This window comes from Stegodyphus dumicola, chromosome 7 (assembly GCF_044657685.1).
Source record: "Stegodyphus dumicola isolate Sdum_Otavi_A_Nest chromosome 7, ASM4465768v1".
Taxonomy (NCBI): Eukaryota; Metazoa; Arthropoda; class Arachnida; order Araneae; family Eresidae; genus Stegodyphus; species Stegodyphus dumicola.
In genome coordinates this window covers 75,526,526-75,548,617 of record NC_140774.1, presented here as the reverse complement: position 1 = coordinate 75,548,617, position 22,092 = coordinate 75,526,526, and the positions used below count along the sequence as shown (strand labels likewise).

The 22,092-nt window shown below is 32.3% G+C and overlaps 1 protein-coding gene across 3 annotated transcripts in view; it reads left to right on the top strand.

The window, feature by feature from the left end:
- Positions 1–18,797, top strand: part of LOC118184666 (uncharacterized) — a 116,235-nt gene extending 97,438 nt beyond the window's left edge. For all 3 annotated transcript variants that reach the window (XM_085820470.1, XM_085820469.1, XM_085820471.1), the window contains 2 exons: positions 1,246–1,367; positions 18,539–18,797. In XM_085820470.1, coding sequence (XP_085676596.1) covers positions 1,246–1,367; positions 18,539–18,701 — 285 coding nt within the window. In that variant the 3' untranslated portion in view covers positions 18,702–18,797. The remainder of the gene's footprint in view (positions 1–1,245; positions 1,368–18,538) is intronic.
- The last annotated feature ends 3,295 nt before the right edge of the window (positions 18,798–22,092 follow it).

The window sequence follows — 22,092 nt, the reverse complement described above, 5'->3', positions numbered from 1 at the left end:
CTTGCATTTAAAGTTGTTAGTTTTCAGCAATTAAATAGAGACAAACATTTTTGAAATAAGTTTTCTTTCTATTCTCACTCTAATATGATTGCTAATAAACCAATGCTGCAGATATCTTTAAAGTTTTAATACCTGTAATTCCTTTTAATCAATGTTAATTCTTTTAACACTATTTTAGGAAAATGTATTCATGAAAGCTATTAAGAATATAACGGAGAAAATGAAGTTCAACAGTTCATGAATACATCAATTACTTTCTGAAAACAATGTAAATGTTTATATTTTTTAATTTCGTCATTTAGCTGGTTTTGTTCTTGCATCTGCCTCTTCTCCTCGGAACACATTACCTATAAGGGTATCAACAGAATTTCTTTTCTTTGTCGTTAATACTTCGTTCGAATATATTCACATCTTTCTGCAATTTATTTTCTTCTCTTTTCGACTTTAAAGTACATTTTACTTTAATTTTGTAGTTTAAATTTTCATATTTATTTTTTGCTACTTTGTCATTCATTCCTCTCTCGTACTGCGAAGTCTATATCAAAGCTATATGATTTCAAAATTTTCTAGCATGAATATACTCGGGAAATGGAAGTCAAATATATAGGAATAAAATTATTAAAGAAGTGTCCTTTCTGAAATTCTTAAATAGTCTCGAAAAAAGTTTAAATTATAAACCATTTATTCAGAACATCTGATGTTGATATTTGAAGTTTTCAAACTATTGAAAACTACAGTAAATTAAGTGCAGTAAATAAATTGTTCTTTTGTATGAAACTGCTCTCTTGTGGAAATTTTTGTACTGTGCTCTTGCGTTGTCTGCTTTCAATTTCTACAATGAATGACTTTCTTTGAAAAATAAAATATTAACAGCAGAAATAAAGCCCTGCGGCATCACGACTCGGATGAAAGACGTTTAGTTTGCAGAGTCGTGCATTGTAATCACTTTATCAAGGATTACTACGAATGAATGACTAAATAAATGCATGTAACTTTCAGAACTTTAGCTTCGATTTTATTTCCTAATTCTGTGTAGGGCGGCTTATTATTTTATTAAAGTCCAATTTAAGTATATTCAATTTAAGTCCTGCCTCTCCCTCAAAAATTTACAAGACTTGACAAATTTTTACGAAAAGCTCTTCATTTACGGAATACTTTATCGTAAATTACTTCATTTTGTTGATACTATTATACTTCAAATTTAAATATGTGCAATTCCTGTTTTAAAATATGTATTCTTTACAGACACTTTACATCGAGCCTATGGTAATGGCGTACATTAACGCAGCTGCTAGTAAATTCTTTGTGAATGGGTTTGAAGATCTCTTGCAGTTTGCACTGACACTAGAAGCAAATTTTCCTATGATGTAAGTATACTTTACCGTTACTTTTCTACGCACTACATGTAAAAATTTTCAAAAACTTAAGTCTCACCAGATGCTATTGCAAACTGCTACTATTTAAAGATGTTCGAATGTTCGAAGGTGCATAATCGTTTCAACTTTTTTCAATTATTAACAATTTTTATTAACTGAAGTCTAAAAAAATAATTTTAACTGTCTTCCCAAAAGTTGCAAGTTTGTTTACTCTCCCTGAGCTCGCATCCAATACTTAGCTGTTACACGCTCTACTAACCCATTTTTAAGCTTCATTATTGAGCATTAATTTCGCCATATACAGGCGCACAAAATTTCAAAAATTTAAAAATCTAATGGTATACGCTTAGGATTCTCGATGCAGCGTGCAGTGGGCATTCATTTTTCTGTTTTTCCAGCCTTTTCTCAGTTCATCATATTGTTCCCTGCGTACGGATTTGTAATAGATTTAATGCACACGGATCTGATGATACTACGTTGATAAAATTTATTTCATCAAGTGAAACACTTGAGTTCTTGAACTTTAAACAGTATCAGAGTACAATCGGTAGTTACACTTCAAACTACTAAAACCCTTATCACATACGGATATTTGTTGCCGGAACAATATCTTTGGCGAAATAGGGTTACCATCTTCACTTGATAAACAGGCTGAAAGCCAAACAAGAATCAGTTATCGCTCAGATTGGCGAAAGTGACGTTTCTTTTCAAGTGACGTTCGCTTCTTCGTGATGTTTTGTATCGCTCACACTCTTTTAGTTTTAAACTTTATTGTTAATGGAAGATAATAGAAAGATGATTGTTACCAAGTTAATCACTTTGATCTCCACTCTGGCACTTCAAGTAACAGATACACAAACTTCTGGTTATAGTTATCAATTACATCAGTAATAGCCAAATTCTGTACACACTAAGAATAGTTTAAAACGTGTGCTGGATAAGTATTTATCAGACATTACTTATGTGTATTTTCTGTTGCCTGCATTCCAATGAAAATTTGATGGCTCACTGGAAAATTTGTGACCTGGTGAAAGCATTTTCTTGACTAACTTTATGGCTCATAATTACTGTTCTGTCCATTCCAACAGACAAAAAAAAAAAAAAAAAAAAAAACTTCTATGACAAAATTCTATATGGTTGATATTTACATCCTCACAGCCAGCAGATACTATTGAGCAAAATGAAGATTAAATAAAGCATATAAATACATGAGCAATCAAACATGTGCGAGTTGTTTACTGTCCCATAGAACACTCGGTAATGTACCTAAAACGCATTAATTATATCAACTCTAGAAATTAGGTGGTGCACATCATGAGTTTGTTTTATAGTTTGGTTTATTCAGATTACAGCAAAGCACACTAGGGCTATCTGCCTAAGGGAAGGGATGCCTTTATAGAAGATTTTTTAAAATTGTCTCGTATACCAGTTATAATGGGGAAAACCAAGAAAACGCCCATGTAGCCAGCCCGTTTGCGGCATTCTAACCTGACACAGAACTACCAGTATTCAACGACGCTTCGGCCACTAGTATGCCCGTGCACTTAGTTGGAAAGTGCAATTCATTATGTAAACAGACATGAAGGTGATAATCAGTTGTGCACTGTTTTGAGTAATCAAATGTTATAAATGCACAGCTGTTACATTTCTTATTTATTACTCATGTTTATATTACGTAGATCATACATATGATATAATTATGAATTAACCCAATAACAAAATGAGTACTAAAATACTCATCAATTATTTTTCAACCGATTGTTACATATCCATAATAATTTGCAAAGAATTGATGACTGTAGTTGCTCCCGATTACATGATCGTTATATGAATTAAAAGTAACTTCAAATAAACTTTTTGGCAATGTTCATTTTTGTATTCTTACACATATATATACACATCTAATAAGTCATATATTTACATACAGACAGAGATGCGATGGTTTAGAAGTTGTTAATATATATTTATTAGTAGTATTAATGTAGAATTTGACTTAATTCACAGCATGAGAGAGCACGAAGTAATATTTAAATGGTTTATTTAATAGAAAGAAATAAAAGTATATAAAGAAAAGTATATAAAGATGAAGTTAACGGTATGCAGGATTAACATAATGCTGTAAAGGCATAACATCGAAAGCGCAATTAAAGTTCGTAAACTCTTGAAGACGTGTGAGCCGTCTGCTCACGTCTGCCATCCACTCTCGACCAGGTCTCAGCGCTGTCTGGGATGATTCTTACTGCGCTGGGTGATGCTGTACTGATGACGTCATAACGGGCAATTCTCATTCAGCATTGGACGGTATGATTTCCCACAGCTTCGGCCAGCCTGAAGAGGCATCGTCCTCGATGTCTGTTGAATGGACATCACTATCATGTACCTGCAAAGAGAAATAAAAAAAAAAAAAGAAAAGAAAAGAAAAAAGAGTATCAGGTCCTTAGGTTTTGAGCTGATACAAACATCAAATCAATTTGACCATGGCTTCATATGGTCAGCCGCAGTAGATGTCAAATTTGGTCCTTCATGGCATCCTACTTTCTCGACTTCATATCTATCATTTGATCGAACAGCTATGATTTTATACGGTCCATGAAACTTAGGTCGTAGTTTCAAACCAGTCCCATATTGAGTTCTCTGAATGGCTACCAAGTCGCCAATCTTGTATAGTTTCGGTTTCTTACGTTTCTTGTTGAATTGTTTACGATTCTCTTCTTGTATCTTCAAAATGTTGTTTTTCGCATCTTCTCTCATTTCATCACGTTCTTGCATCAATTGTTTTAGATATTCTTCATTCAATATCTCACTAATTCTCAAATCTTCTTTATTCTTCATTTTCGTGCCTATGAGAAGCTCAAACGGTGAATATTTCGTACTTCTCGTAGTTGTACTGTTGATTATTCTCTGAACATCTGAAACATATTTAAACCATTTCGTTGAATCTTCATGTGATAATTTTGACAAAACAGGAATCAAAATTCTATGAATTCGCTCAATTTGTCCGTTACCTCTTGGAATACCGGTAGTAATTTTGACATGTTCTATTCCTTCTTCATCAGTACAATAAGCTGAAAATTCTTTCGATGTAAAGGCACTACCTCGATCTGAAATGATTCTAACTGGATTTCCAAATACAGTCTGTTGTTGCTTCAATTTTGAAATAACTTCTTGTGTAGTTGGTGATTTCACTGGATAGAACCAAGTAAATTTCGTAAAAGCGTCGACAACAGTTAGAATGTGTTGGTATCTCTTGTTCGTCGATGGAAGAGGTCCAATAAAGTCGATATGATACGTACTCAAGGGAACGTTTTCTTTCGGTACAGGATGAAGAAATCCTTCTGCTTTTCCTTGCTTCTTGTTGTACAGTATACATTCTATACAGTTAGCAATTACTTTTTCAACTTTGCATTTCAGTCTGGGAATATAGAATTCTTGCTCTACAGCATTCACAGTTTTATCTACAGCAAAGTGACCTTTTTTATGTACCTTCTGTATGATTTCGTTCTGTAAGGATTCTGGCACTACTAGAAGATCTTTACCATTTTCAAATTTGTACAAAATATCATTTCTCACGAAGAATCCATTTTCTTCTCCCTTCTCAACTAAATTCTTGATTAATTTCACATGTTCATCTTCATTCTGTTGTTGTACTAACCGAATCTTCTCAGTTACATCGGATGTGTATGATGTTAAAATTAAAGCATTTCTACTTAAAGCATCAGCATGTTTCATTTGGCTTCCTGAACGATGTACAATTTCGTAATCGAATTCTTCAATGAACATTGCCCATCTTGCAATTTTAGGAGTTAAATCTTTCTTATCTAAAGTTTTCTGAAAAGCGCTACAATCAGTTACAATTTTGAATTTAGTCCCTAACAAATAGTTTCGAAATTTCTTCAGAGCTTCTATTACTGCAAGGGCTTCTAATTCGTAACTACAGAGTTTCTCTTGCTGCGGTGAAGTCTTCTTACTCATATACTGGATTGGGTGATAATTACCATCATCAGACAATTGGAGTAATACCGCACCAAAGCCTTGACTACTAGCATCAGTATGAAGTTCTAATGGATATCCTTGCCTAAATATGTGTAGAACAGGTGCCTGAGAGAGAATTTCTTTCAATTTGCAAAAAGCTTCCTGTTGTTCGGAATCGAACTTAAAACCAATACCTTTTCTAAGTAAGTCACTAAGAGGTTTAGCTATTTTAGCATACTGAGGAATGAATTTACGAAAATATCCCGTTAGTCCTAAAAAGCTTTGTAGTTGTTTACAGTTACGCGGTTGTGGAAAGTTTCGAACAGCAACAGTTTTGGAAGGCGATGGTCGAATAGTTCCGTTTTCAATTACATGTCCCAAAAATTCAATTTTACGTTTTAAGAATTGGCACTTTTTGAAATTTATTTGTAATCCATACTCCGAAGCAGTTTTGAATACTCTTTCTAATTTGTCTAAACATTCAACTTCATCATTAGCCGGTATAACTATATCATCCATATAAATAATTAGTACACCTTCATTTAACAAGTCACGAAATATTGAATAAATATATCTTTGAAAAACATTTGGACTAATACATAAACCAAAAGGAGCTTTAAGAAATTCGTAGATACCATTATGTGTTACAAACGCGGTATATTTGGTGCAATTTTCGTCTATGTCTACATGGAAAAAGCCATTTTTCAAATCTAGTGTCGTGAAGACTTTTGACTGTTCTAAGCGATCAAGTACTTTCGGAATTAAAGGCAGTGGAAATTTGTCTTTAATAATCTTCTTATTCAATTTCCGATAATCTATACATAAACGTTTCGAATTATTACGCTTGTTACACAAAACAATAGGCGCCGAATAATTAGAATTGCTAGGCTTTATTATGCCCTCTTTCAACCATTCCTTAATTTGATCGTCAACAACTTTTTGTTCCGCGAAAGACATGTATCTTCTATTTTGACAGACAGGAATATCATCGCATAAATTTATTTGCATCTTGAAGTCAGATTGTCTATTTTTCCGAGGCTGGTACGAATTAATTAAATTACAGTCTTTCTTTATGTTCTGCATTCGAAATATGCGATAAATCAATCTCGTTGACAGAAATAGCATTCACCAGATGTGAAAGGTAATTAAACGTCGAGCTACTTCCGCTTTCGGAACTTTTGTTTACATTAACAGAGACGCCAGACGATCGCGAAGGATCATAAGCATTCTTCAATGAGACGGCAATATTCAAATTTCCCATAACGCAACGAACGTTAGAATTTCGATATGACTCAGCAGTTATCAAGTTTACATTACTTTTATTCCGATGAGAAATTATTTGAAGGCCATTCTCAGTAAAAGAGAAGTTAAACTGACTCAATACATCTAAACCTAATACAATTTGATTACATAATGACTTAACAACATAAATTTTCGTACGAAGTAAAAAACTATCAATTGAAATATCAGAAATAAAAAAGCCGATAGGGTACGTTTGTTTTGATTCAATTCCGTTTAATGTGATATCACTACAATTTAAATTAGGAGAACCAATCTGCTTGTATAACTCTACGCTGCATATCGTTACATCTGAACCAATGTCAACTAAACTATCAACTAAATGATTATTTATCTCTACAGTCTTCATAATTCTATCCTTGTCACAAATTCGTTGTAATAAAGCTGCTTGATGTGTCTCGGTGGTCTGATCTGGACAGTCCGTTGAATAATGCCCGAACTTCTTACATTTTACACCCTTTGATTTGTTTACACAATGCTTAGAATAATGCCCTAATTCCTGGCAATTAAAACCTTTGACCTTATTAACGTTAGATTGATTTCGGTTTGATGACGAAAGCTTACTTCTTTAACTTGAGTGTCTACTTTCGGTTTCGGATTTTTAAACTTATCATTGTCCGATCTCATTTTATCATAAATTTTAAGCCTTTGTTTAAATTCAGATATTGTTCCGCAACCATATAGTATAGTTTTCCTAACCACAGAATCGGGAATACCATCAATAACATATTTAATTAATGAAGCATCTTCAATGTTACCTCGCGAACACATTTCTTTCATTTTCAAAAAATACTCATCTAAAGATTCATTAGGCATTAATTTACGTTTACATAACATTTCATGCAACTCAGCAGAATTAAAAGCTTTACCATATTCAGATTTCAAAAGCTTTTTTAACTTACACCAATCATTAACTTTAGGTTCACTCTGAATAGTTTCGCTTTACCTTTTAATGATCTTTTAGCAAAAACTAATTTATGCAAATCACTCAATTTTAAAGAATTTATAACATCTTCAAATTCATCAATCCATTTATCAACATTTTCATATGCATTACCAGAAAAAGGATTAACAATACTTTCAATATCAGAAAAACTAAGATGAGGTTTAAAATGATCTTGAATTGGAAGCTGCATACTGTTATTTACTTGAGACTCGTTAAAACCAGGATTGTCTCTTTGATTATCATCAAGCATTACTTCAGAAATTTTATTAATAGTTTCATCTTCAATATCACTATTTTCTTCATGCAAAATATTTTCAAATACAGATAAATCACATAGGTAAGAGACAATTCGGGTTACGACTTCCGTTTTTGAACCTTCTGAATTTATGCACAGTACATTGCAAATTTTAATTAACTCATTCAAAGTAAAACTATTCTGCACTGCATCTATTTTCTTATTAAATTCTTCAGAATCTGGTTTAAATATAAAGCCAGAAAATTCACGTAATCTTTTCCGGTTATTTCGATCTCCATCAGTATTAAAAATAAACTTATGCAAACTTTTGATTTCAGAACTTTTACTGTTCTTTAAAGCTGCTTCCAATTCTGGAATTTCTACTAATTTCATATTGGAAAGAAAGTTTTGTACTCACCCGACAGATGATCGTCGTCAATTGGGTAATCACACTTTATACGAGTAATCCAATAAATCGAATAACTTGTGACAACAGTTCACTCAGTTCACAGTTCAAAGCACAGTTCTACTACTCGAACATTTTGGAATTCGAGGCCGCACGGTTGGTCGCCATATTTTTTTGTAGAATTTGACTTAATTCACAGCATGAGAGCACGAAGTAATATTTAAATGGTTTATTTAATAGAAAGAAATAAAAGTATATAAAGATGAAGTTAACGGTATGCAGGATTAACATAATGCTGTAAAGGCATAACATCGAAAGCGCAATTAAAAGTTCGTAAACTCTTGAAGACGTGTGAGCCGTCTGCTCACGTCTGCCATCCACTCTCGACCAGGTCTCAGCGCTGTCTGGGATGATTCTTACTGCGCTGGGTGATGCTGTACTGATGACGTCATAACGGGCAATTCTCATTCAGCATTGGACGGTATGATTTCCCACATTAATGTAATGAATAAGATTTATATTAATGAATGTATATACAAATGTTTTTCATCATGCATAATAATAAATCCATAAATTTCCAATGTTTCAATATGTAGCATATACAATAAAAGTATAGTTTCTAATGTATTTATAATCCAAAAAGCATTTCATTAATAACATGAAAATAAGACAAATTTAATGAGTATTCACATTATTACATAAGCTATGCTTTTCTATTTTTATGCATTTTTATGCTGTTTAAAATGTGTCACTGATTATGCAATTATCAGTTTAAAAGATAAGTAATTAGGAGAAAAGCCACGCATATACAAACGGATTTTAAAAAAATTATTCAACTTAAATTTAAGAAATAAAATTCTATTATATAACAGTGATAATACACGATCAGCACGAAATACGACAAATTTGGCGAACTTTTGGCGGCTAACAATTTGTAAACAAATCAGAACTGCAAGAACGTCGTAAAATAATGTCAACTCTGAAATTTCCACAATTATATATTTAATGAATACATAAACATTTTAAAAAGGACTCACGCAGTTATATTACAACAAAAAGCAATAATTAAATCGGCCTCTATTTCCACCGTCATGACTTCACAGTAAGAGCCACCGCCATATTGAAAGTTACCGGTGATCCTTCAGAAGCAGAACTTTCGTCTGATTGGTTGAACGTTCGAGGAACACGTCTCCAGCCGGAACAATTTCGGAAAAGTTTTAAAAATGTTGCTCGTAGCCGGGACATGTTCCTCTTGGCTAGACGAAACATTTCTCGGAAGCCTCCCGCTTAAAGCAGTGCTACTAGAATCTCGTTTCTTGGAATTGTCCCGGATAGCCGCGCGTGTCCCTAGAAGTGATAGCCTCTTAAGAAAGTTAAACAAGACAACTTAAAAAGTTAAACAAGACGAAACTAACCCAAAATATATTAGTACTGCGACTGTGAATTAACAACTAAACTGAAGAACTGATGCTCTCGTCGGTCTTGTACAGTTTCCTCCGGCCGTCAAGAGATTTCTTGTACTTTCTGCTTTTCGAAATTACTGGAAGACATATAAGTGCCGAATTACGGTTACAGTTACACAGGGCATCAATTAATCAATTAGTTATTAAATTACGATATCCATTATAATTATACAGGGAATGGGCCAAAAATGAGTCTCTCAAAACCGCTGCCAGTTTGGCGACATCTCGCCAATTTCGTGAGATCCATTTACCCAATGTTAAACAGACTTGCGCCTATATTGTTACTTTTGCGGCAGATTTTCTAGATTTTCATGTTACATTATACAGAAATAAAATTTTACATGTAACTGCACTAAAATAATTTATGTTCAAAATTCGTAACAATATCAGTGTCCAGTTTTCTCATTAAGATGGCTTTACAAATTTTTTTCTCTTTCTATTAACATTTTATGTATTTACTTCATTTATTAAATATCACGTTTCTGACGCTTACGCCACATAAAATTCGATTCAGCATCAAAATCACAAAATATTTCAAAGCAGTATACCTTTAGAATTTCCGGCAGACACTGGAGATAACTGATACTGGTCTGGCACACTGGAGATAAAAATATCCCAAGTAGCACGGCAACGTCGTAACGACATTGCAAACTGATCGTGGATGTCGTAGTAAAATCGTTGCAATATCTCGTCTTTAAGACGCCCAGATGTTCGCGAAACTCCACTGTTTTGCAACCGTTGCAAAGACGTTTTTATTACGTGTTTGCAGATATGGTTTATGCTGAATAGACGTAGTTATTGCGTCTTTCTCACGTTATATTTTTGTTGTGAAAGCATCGTATCACGGCGTCTTAACGGCACCTAAATGTTCGCAGAATTCAACCTTTTTGCAACAGTTGCGAAAACGTGTTATGACGTCCTTGTGTTACATATTGATTTATGCAGAAAAATAAGCTTAATAATTAATGCATTTTTCTTTTTTGATTTTGTATTCCTTATATTTTTCTAAGGTTTAAATATTTTATTTCCTGAAAACGATAATAAGATTTTTTTCTCTTTAGAGTAAATATGCATTATTCATAATAGCCTTAATTATTTTCAGTACTTTAAATTAATTTTTAAACAACTTAAATTCTAAGTTACGATTATTTAAGATTTCCTCACTTTTTCCTCAATCCTTTAGCATGTGAAAGTAATTATGAAAGTGGTTATTATAAATATATAACAATAATAGTAGGTTTTAAGTAAATAAAACTCGATCAGACATAAATGTAAAGCTATATAGGTGAGTAAAGAAAAGAGTGTTTCTGATTATAACAGCATTATCACATTTATTTCTGTTAAATCTGAGACAATGAAAAGTGCCCCTCTCATGATAAATTAGGAAGTGTAAGGTGACGTAATCAGTATTTTACCTGAACTCAACTATAAATTTATTCACGTTGCACAGTAAAAAAATATAACTATTAGCTTCTATATCTCAAAGATATGCAAATGAAAGACAGTATAAAATAGTTAATAAATGTGATGAATAATATTTCATGCAAAAATATACCTAAATCTAATAACTTCCCATATTCATATCTAAAATGAAATAACCTTATAAGGTATTTCTCCGACTTTCCTAGCGTCCTTCGTGCTCTAGTGGTTCTGTACGCTGGGCCGATATTCCAGAGGTCCGTGGTTTGATTCCCGGTGAAGGCGTTTGCTATTTTCATCTTTTCTGCCTATAAAATAAATCCTAATGTCTCTACAGTGGCGCCCGAACTAAAAACGGTTGTGGATGATGATTTTCCGCACCCAGGATTTGCCGACTAGGCCCCCTAAAAGCCCCAGTCACCCCTTAAAAAGGGGAGTATATAAGGTATTTCTCCCACTTTCGTAGCGTCCTTCATAGTGTAGTGGTTCTGTACGCTGAGCCGGTATTCCAGAGGTCCGTGGTTCAATTCCCGGTGAAGGCGTTTGCTATTTTTCATCTTTCCTGCCTATAAAAATATCCTAATGTCTCTACAACCTAACAAACAACATACATGACAGTACTATTAAAAAAAAAATGAACCAGCAGTGTTTGAAAGTATAAATAGAAGGGAGGTAACGGAACTAAAATTTCGAATTAATAAAAAAATTGCACTTTTTAAATAACAAGGAATTAAAAGTGCAATAATTATGGATTGCAGTATTTACTAGTAATGCTGATGTTTCTTAACACCATTTCTTTCGATCATATGTAAATGTATTTACTTACTTTTAGTTTCTACATTTTAGAATAGTGGTAGATTACAATGATAATTTCATACACTTTTTATAATCAATAACTTTTCTTTTGATACTGTACAGAAATAATTTAAATAATATAGTATATGATAGTAAGCCACGTACGTTAAAGTAAGCTGTTCGTTAAATAGCACACGATGAAACTTTTGTTTTATTATGAATTTCTTTGTTATCACATGCACATAAAATGTAAGCGAAGAAAATAGAATATACTTAAATTTAATAAAGAATAAAACCTAATTTCCAACATGCATTTATTGAGATTATTTAAAAAACGCGAATTAGTGTTTGGAAGAATAGCTACCAAACAACAAATAATAAAACAGCAATTTACAATCAATAAAAAATAAGTGTTTTTAATATTACACACTTAAATATCGCATAATTAAAGATTACAATATTTCATAGTAATCCAAATGTTTCCTTAACACTATTTTTTCGATCATATGCGGAAAGTCTGAGCACCAACCTGTTTGTTTAATATGAGTAATATACGATATAGCACTCAGGACATTATTACCGAATCCGTGTATCCAAATATTGCACCGCTGGATCACTGAAGATTGGAGAACACCACCATGCAAGTTTAATTACCCGAATCATAAAACACCAAAACAAAACACTAATTCACTGTATGGATGATTTTAGCACGTTGCATTGTAGAGCAGATATTTACAAACAAAATAAGCAGAAATTCGGCATTAGTACCATGATGTCTCCTCAATTCAAAACAAACTGCCATCATTATATTCTTTTCCATCGTTCTCTTGCTGTATTGAAGTTCTCCAGTATTTAATTCCGACGGTGAATTACAAAACCGTAAAGAAAATATTTCTAAAAATAAGATTGAGTCTAAAATTATGGCGCCGTTAACTAACTTGTTCGAATTTGGCAGCTAGCCAAAGCGCGCAAGCCTCGAGCTCAGATGTTCGTTTATATAATCACCCAGTAAATAATATGCACGTCGAATGTCAATCGCTCGAACAGCAGTTCAGTTTAAACTTTTCAGCTGCTTATACGATGGCATTAATCCTTTCGACTTTACTTCTGGTAATTAAATAGAATCTTTTTTAAATGGCATAGAAGAATTATTTCAACTGACTAGAATTACGAACACTGTTCACAAAATTATATTTACGAAAAAATATTTATCGGGCTCGCTAAAACATTTTTAATGTCAATATCGCCAAATCCTGAGTCTACCATATACTAGGCTTAAACCAAGCATTTTTAAATGCATGGAGATGGAAAAAACGTAACAAACAGTTCACAGAACTTTTATAGGTAATGAATTTCGTATTTTTGTTCAGTTTTTCTAATTTTGATGTTAACATTTATTAGTAATTTATCAAAGCCATTAATTTTGTCGTTTTCCATTAAAAGTGTTAACATTTCCGTCTCCTTTTCCATTAAATTTTCCGTTCTGCATCTCCTGACTCGATGAGTTTTCCGTCAGATATATTGGACAGCCGTTAAATATGCATGAAAATGCAACGTCTTTTAACATTGGACGTTTTCTCGGAATTCTTAAAATCAACCCATTTTTATCTGTGAATACATTTTCACACACAATCATATCTTCGCGAAAATTGTACTTTTTGGTCTATATGCGGTAAAAATGTTTCATATTATGTCAGCATATTCAAATAAATTCTTTCCTTCTTCAAAAGTAATAAAGACTTATTTGAGCTGTGAAATAATTGCTAACATGTGATTTGCATTGATTTCGGAAATATTTTTTAAAATACATAAAATGCATAACTTTAACTTAATTTATAGATTATTTTCATCTTTAAATATTTTGCTATAATAATTATAAAAGTATATTATAAGTATTAATTATTTTAACAAAATTTTAACAATTTAGCACATATTTTTAGTACTAATTAAATTTAAGGGGACTCGTACACCTTAAAACCCATAAGATCTTTAAATATGTGACTATTGTAAGAATTGGGATAACTTATTTTAAAAGCAATTACTTCCAACGTTTTACAGCTGACTACATAATATAGCTGCTTTCTGAAATAGTGACCAGAAAGTTTGTGTTGCCACAAATATTTTTATAATTTAATCTGCTTTTTGACAAATATTTTCGTCACGTTTCCCACTTGCGCGCACAGTTTAAAACATTCTGTTTATAATTTAATTCCATATTTAATATATAGCTTTTATAACATTTGGAAACTACTGTCAACCAAAAATTCTAAGAATTTCATGTTAAATTTTTATTTTATTTGGAGTAGAGTTTATAAAATGTATTTTATTAAAAAAATCTGTAATGTTTTCGTCCATAAAAATTTTTAATATTAAAATATTCATCAGATTTTAGGTTCAGTTTAAAAATAGGGCTCATATAAAGAATTCCATCTAATTTCTAGTATGTACCATTAGCCATTTTTAAAATATCGTGCGCGCAAGGTGGAAACGTGACGTAAGCTTTTGTCACAAAGTGGATTAAATTACAACAATATCTGTGGCAACACAAACTTTCTGGTTACTAGTTTCCAAAGCAGCTATTTTATGTAGTCAGCTGTAAAAAGTTGGAAGTAATTGATTTTAAAATAAATAAAATATCCCAATTCTTGCAACAGTCACATATTCGAAGGATGTCAAGGGGTTTAAGGTGTATGAGCCCCCTTAATAATTCAAGTATTTATATTAAATTTATATTTCATTAGATTAATCTACCTTAGATTAATATATTTAGATGAAAGTAATGAAACATTGCAAAATAAATATCATGCTGACTTCAGATTCTTGAAAGAGCAGATTTAGTCTTTCATTCTAAAAGTAACGCTGATGAACTATGAAAAAGATGCTAAAGCGACCATGTCTAAAACCGGTCATAACATGACGTTTCAGCGACGTCGACAAATTGCCAAGACAATTGACAAGAGGCAACGGCAAATATTTAATTAATAATTATCTTCGCAAATTTGGAAAGACTTCGTAAAAGTTACCACGGCCACTTTGCAACCTCTCGGACCAGTTTGCAACATCGCCGTGCTACTTGCGTAAACACTGGAAATTAATTATGGTACATTAATAAGAGGTTTGAAAACAAAAATGTGAGGAAACAGGTTCTTAATCACAATGCATTTGCCATGTATCAAATACATATAAAACATGTTTAAAAAAGTAAGACTTAACATGTACTTGCTTAAATATTTTAAGCGGTGTTTATGTAAAGAGTATACTAAATGCCATGTTAACAGTATTATTAGACTAACCTTGTAAACAAAAAGTGGTATCATTAAGGTGGTGTTTGAAAAATTAACAGCAGTGTCTGTACGCTGCAGGTGGCGGCCTATTGCTCGGTATGTCCACCTAGCTTCACACAACTCTACAATGCGACCATGTTTAAAGTCCTTTAGTTGTGTGTAAGGTCTTCGATATCGTCGTAAATGGCATCCTTAGTTTTGCTTCTTTACGGTATTATAATGGCAGCAGCAGAAAGATGAAATTTACGCCTCTGTTACTGGTTTTATACTTTGCGAATTGCGCGCTATGATCGAAATTCCTGTTCATTTGCTTTGAAATTTTGATCATTTGCATGTTCGAATAAGATGTTTTTGCATACCAAATTTCGTCACGATTGCAAAAGTCCTTGGTGCTTCGATTTTTTTGCAAAAGAGTGTATTTGTCCTATTTTCATTTTCCCTACTTACTGAGAATAATATTGCGAACTGCGAAAAGGCTAGCAAAATTTTTCAGAAATATTATATATGAGTGGAATAAGCTGGACATAGGCGAAACATTTTTTGAAAGGAAATGAACTTTATGATTTTTATAGTTAAAAATACCGTCAGTTTTCAAACACAAAGCAGGTATAAAATAGCAATGATAGTTCTTTATTGTCAACATATTTTGCTCTTCTAAGATCATTAAAAAGTATATCAAGAGAGTACGAAATTTCTTAAAATTAATTATCTGATAACTTTGTTAAATTTGGAATTATTTGTTAATTTTGATAATGTAAATAAATATGGATTAGAATAGAAATGCTGCTCTTGTTCCTTTGAGCAGATAACTGAAATAAACTTTACAAGTTTTAAACAATGTAATTAAACTTCGTATTTAGTAAATTTGGAATAAACAGTTATTTGGCTGAACACATGGTATGGTCAAAACAGAATATACGAAAACGTTACTTCGTTAAAACTTCGAAGACCGGTGTGTTTTTTCAAACACCACCTTAATGATACCGCTTTTTGTTTACAAGGTATAGTCCAATAATACTGTTAACATATTATTCAGTACAAATACTCTGTACAATAAACAGCCCTTAAAATATTTAAGTAAGTATATATTAAGTCTTACTTTTTTAATACTCGTATATTTTATTACGTATTCGATGCATGCATGGCAATGTTATTAAGAACCTGTTTCCTCCCATTTTTTTTTAAACTCGTATTGGTGTACCATAATTTAATTTCCTTCGTGTTCCACTGGAAAACAAAATATGAAGTTATTTCCTACAGTATCATCTTTAAGAAAATCATAAATTAAAATTTTTATTAAGGATTGCAGCATATTTAAAATTTTGTTTTAGTTGATATTTTGATACCATATTCTTATCGTGATATCATCACCACTAAAGGCAAACTGTGAATATTAAACCTGTTCGTTTTGCAAAAGATATTCGAAACATTTCGGATGTTATGGTTAAGCAAAAATTCTCTGTATAACCCGGACGTGATTCTTTGGATTAAAAATAGATTTGGATGGTCTTGCTCATTTCTGCATCCAGAAGTCAGCTCTGTTTTAGGTGTACCTTCTTTCTTTATATACAAATTCAGTACCGAAAGTTAAATCAAGTAGAGAGAACCCTTAGTTAAAAATTTATTGAAACTACATATTATTTACTACAAAAATAAACCTATTCTTATTAATTGAAAGGTTAAAAACATGTTTTGCAGTAAGAATCGCTTTTAATAATTGTATTTTAGAGAAGATTTACATTACGGAATATGTTTAAAATTGATGTAGAAAGAGAATGGAAGATTCCGAATTCAAGGTAACAGATAAAATTAGATGAAGACATAGGTTGCACTACAGACTATTCGTAATGACTAATCACTACGGCGTAATTCAGTTTAGAACTTAACATGTTTTATCTTTTTGGGTACCGCATTCTCTCGAATGAAAGTTCTGAATGAAAAATGCATGGTGATAATGTTTGCAACTTTGCCAAGAAGGCTGTAAATGACAAAGGGAAAGTGAAACTTAAAAGCGAATTATATGCCGCAAAAAATGCTTCATTGTAAGTGTGAAATGCAATGGTACATTTTATTTGAAAATGTGAAGCACAATGGTAAACCTTGTTCTTTTCAACTGTAAAGAATATTTTTTCGTAACGTTTGTCTTTGCTTTGTAATTTAAATACGAGTTACGAAGTTATTTCTGCTGCCCCCTGTAGAACATATGCATATTAGTCTACGACAGTTTGTTCTTAAAGAGTTATCTACTGTAAAGTTGAAGTAGAATCAAAATACTTTAACAATTAACATTTTTAAATTATCGATATTGTCTTTTTGTGCTTTTGTTAATACTGCAATCTGAGAACGAATGTTTAAAACGAAGCGTAATAAATGTTAACATACGTATAACCATGTCACAAGCAAGGTCTTCAGATCTTGGCATGACTAGAAACTGAGCCACACATGGGCCAAATTAGTTAAAAGAAGCCCCCCACAAAAGTTTCAGCAACAGATTAGTTTTTCAAGTGTAACTTTATTGCTTAATGCCTTCTAAAATCTCCATGTTTAGAGAAAAGGAGAATTTTCTAAAAGACTATTTAAATTCTCAGACTGATGTGGAAAACTTACGCGCCGACTCTGAATTTCAGATTTAGCAGCATTTTTGTGTGTTTATTCACTATTTGTAATCGGTAACCTCATCTTCTGAATTTATTGGATGAAATTTAATTCATGATGTGAATTAGCGAAATAAAGAAGGTGCTGTAAATGCAACAATAAAAACCACTGTTCGAATGAGTTCCATACGCTTAGAGCTTTAACGTGCTCAGTGTTGATATATTCTTTTTACTTCAGTAACATTTCAATTTTTGACATGAAAATTCTGAAGAATATTTTATAGCGTTTTCTCCGAAATGAATTGAATGGAATTTTACAAAGTTGAAACGATAGGCTGCTTTTCATTTTTACAGTATGAGACAAACCACCTGCTGTGAAATTTGAGCAAACTTATCATTTGATTTCGAAACAAATACCTCTCTGCTTCGTTCCCCGTAGATTTCACGAATGGCTACCAGCTGCCCCATTTATTTAAGTCTCAAATGCAGTCTTCCTTGCCTTAGGCTTACTAACTTAATATTTCTTATTGACCGTGTTATTCGCATTTAAAGTAAATGTTACGTTTAAGTAGAGTTCCACTCTAGAGTTAATACAATGTGTTTAATATCGTTTGATTTATTTGAATGATCTTCAATTCTTTATCCCGGTATACATTATTCTAAAAGCCAAAAAATTTGTATAAGTAAAGAAATAAATGTCATAAATGAAACTTCATCCTATTTATCAAATTATTTTTTTAATCCCGTAGGCCATTGTGTTTAAAGAAGATAGTGAAACAGCCTGACCATTATATTTTGTTGAAGTTTCCAACTTTCTTTATGTCGGTGTTCCATGTAATACGGCATGATCAATTACTTCAGAAACAAATGGAATTACAGAAGTTCTTCAGATCCAAGATTGTTAAATTTTAAATTCACTTTAATGATAATTGTTTAGTTTTTACACAATGATTTTAGTCTATTGTGCGACGAGAATTTAATATTGGAATAAAAGCTTTTATATCTGTACCGTGTATTTTCTTTCTCGTAGTGTTTTATTCTATATTTTACTCAATACTAGTTGAATTTAATTTTGATGAGAAACCAAGTCTAATATTTGTTTTCATAATTTAGTGAAATAATACTTCATAATAATAAATATTAAATTATGCGTCTTAATATGCAAAGTTTTCTAGAAGCTATAATTTATATCAGTTTTATTTACAAATATAAAACAGTCAGCATTCCGTTTTGATCAAAATTTAATTAAAACACATTAATATAAAAATATCGCTTTTTGCGTAATTCTTTATATTTTGAATTTAGTTCCCAGGATTTAAGAATTCTATTCATAGAATAGCTTATTACATTTTAATAAGCTTGTGATACGAACTGAAAAAATGTCAACTTGCAATAGTACGTTATTTATGAACTCCAGCATACGTTTCAAGTCTATGCATGTATCGTCAGAGATTTCATGAAATTTGTTCATTATTGCATGTTGAGATAATTCGGATTGGGACTCGGGATTTTGCTATAAAAACATTGATTGAGCGGTAAAGTCTCTGAACACTGGTAGTTCGGTCCGAGGTTCGAATCCCACGAACGGGCTGGCTGCATGGGCATTTTCGTGGTTTTCCCCATGTGTAACGTGTATACGAGCCAGTTTCCCTTAGAAAGTCCTCCACTAAAGCATCCCTCCTCTTAGGCAGATAGCCCTAGTGTGCTTTGCCATAATTAAATACACCAACACAAACACACCGCATTTTAATGCCAATCTGACGTGCTTAAATAGTCCCTGAAGTAACAGCTCTACTGTACTTCCAAAATACCTTTCTAAAAACAAATTATTGGAAATTATGTATTATTATGTATGCCAAATTCTTCTGCGTATGCTTAGAATTTTATGTTATTTACTCGTACACATCCATTTTTTTAATGTTTTCACGTTGAAATACTAGATTGTGATTTTGACATTTTTGAGCATAATAGCAAGATAACTAAATTATAAAAATTTTAAAGTATACTTTAAGAAGATGAATAAAATGAAGCGAAACTAAACAATCTTTACGAAAAGACTATTAAGCAACTGTGGAAAGAATGGTTTTAAAACTTAACAATAAAACACTTTTAAAATAACTATATAAATTTCTTATTTTGCGATATTTGGCAACGTGCTATATATTTTACCACGATGAGAAAGACTGCTGAATATTGGTAATTCAACCTGGGTTTGATCCCAAGCAAATGGGGTGGTTGCTTTTTTTTGAGTTCTTCCCAGGTGTTGCTTAAATACGAGACAGGTTCCCTTAACAATTCCTCCACAGAGGCATCACTTCCGTGAGCATATAGCTTTTGTGTGCATTGCCGCAGTCAAATAACCTAACTCACTTGTATCGTACGCTGTTTCTTATGGTTAATTTATAGAATATGAATATTTGTTTTATAACTGATTTAGAAATTAAGAAATGTTAGCAATCTTGGACTGCTTCGGCTATGAAATCGATCGGACATTTTTGTCTGTCTGATGAGTGCAAGTATTAACATATTAAAAAATATATATACAGTATACATGACCAAAAAATTATTCTGGGAAGACATTTTAACATTTATTTTAAAATGTATTGCATTAAGACGAAAATTTTTCTAAATTATCCAATTGCTTTAAAAATTGCAGTAAGAGATTCACACAAAGTTAAGTAAAGGAGCAATCTCAAGAAAAATAAGGCAAGAACAGGAGATTTTTCCTATTCCGGAATATCTGTAGTTGTCAATAACATTTAGCCAAACTTTTCATAATTTGTCAAATGTTCCATAATTTTAGCTTATTTGTAAAATATTTATAATGCATTAGGGGCTTTAAAAGTACACTTCCATAGTTAAGACTCGTAGATCACACATTGAAAAGCAGAAATGTTATTTCACATAACAAACACTGGGTAACCTTCCTAGACTCTCTGACAGTTTTAGGCTGTCTTCAACTAAAATCCAATAACAGTCATTAAAAGCAGCATAAAAGCAACACTTGTATTTATTTCGGACTGAAGTTACAAAAACTAAAATATTCAAGACAAACTGAACATCTGCTTCTTGTGAGCACGTAATAAAAAAGTATTTCAAATATTTACGAAACAAATATAATTTAAAAAAAATTGGTTATTCATTAAACCGTCTTGCAACAATAAAATCGGAAATTAAATTTCACCAACAGTTACCTCAACATAATGGCAGGTGGAATATAGGACTTGAGGTATAGGTGAAAGCTAGACCAGCGCGACAGGTGTAGTACGACAGGTATTGCTGAACCTAGCTGTTAAGTTTTCGCCTCAATTTAAAGGGAGAACACTCCGGTGAAAGGTCCGACAGTCTCCTATCTCTCAAAAGGATTGTCGGTTCGACGTTTATTTTGATCTTAGAATTGCAGTACTCCTGAAAAATATTGCTAACACTATTACCCAAGATTCTTGCTTGTTACATCCTAGTCCTCGTTTAATTTGCATTTCTGGAGGAAGATGACGGAAGACAGTGCGTTAGTAAGTAAGTGTTAATAAGTAAGTGCATTATGATGATTCGTTGTTATGAAGTGTAGAAGAGTTGCTTTTTTTATCAATTGATATAGAAAATATTTACTTTTTATTGTATAATCTCTGAAATAAAACCATGAAGCTAAAAGATGTGTATGTTGCACCATCTTTTACAAACAAGTAGGTGTTCTCCCTCAACTAAATAATGTGTCTGAACGAATTGTACTTCCATGTTTTGATAAAGCTTGGAGACCTCAGCACACTTGCATTCAAACTAATATGGGTTTCGGAAAGGAAAATCCACAGAGCATGTGTTGTAGGATTTCGTAGGTACATTAAGAGGCGATAGAAGGATTATTTCTATATCTGAAGTCTGCAACAAGTCCCAGGCTTAATTTAGGTAGAAAGTTTATCTCAGCAGTTTCGTTTTACATTAAATACCTATTCAGTGCGTTTTGTAATGAGCGTATTCCACTATCTGAAATTTTCTAAGTTCTCCAATTGGTCCTTTATTTTTACTTGATTTTAGATCTGCGGCGGAAGTATCAATACTGACAAGATATGCAATTTAATCCCCTTTCATTTCTCTCTTTGCACGCTATTCTGATAATTCCAAGGGTAACGTATGTTAAGATTTTTTAATAACTCTCAAATACTGCAAATTGGTCACCATTATTTTGCCCCTGGCTTTGGAAGCCACAGCTACGCAATTTGAACGGTTAGCCTCTTCCAAGAATTAGCCGAAAAATTTGAATTGATTTCCTTTGAATTATCTTAACACATTGCGCCTACAGAGTACA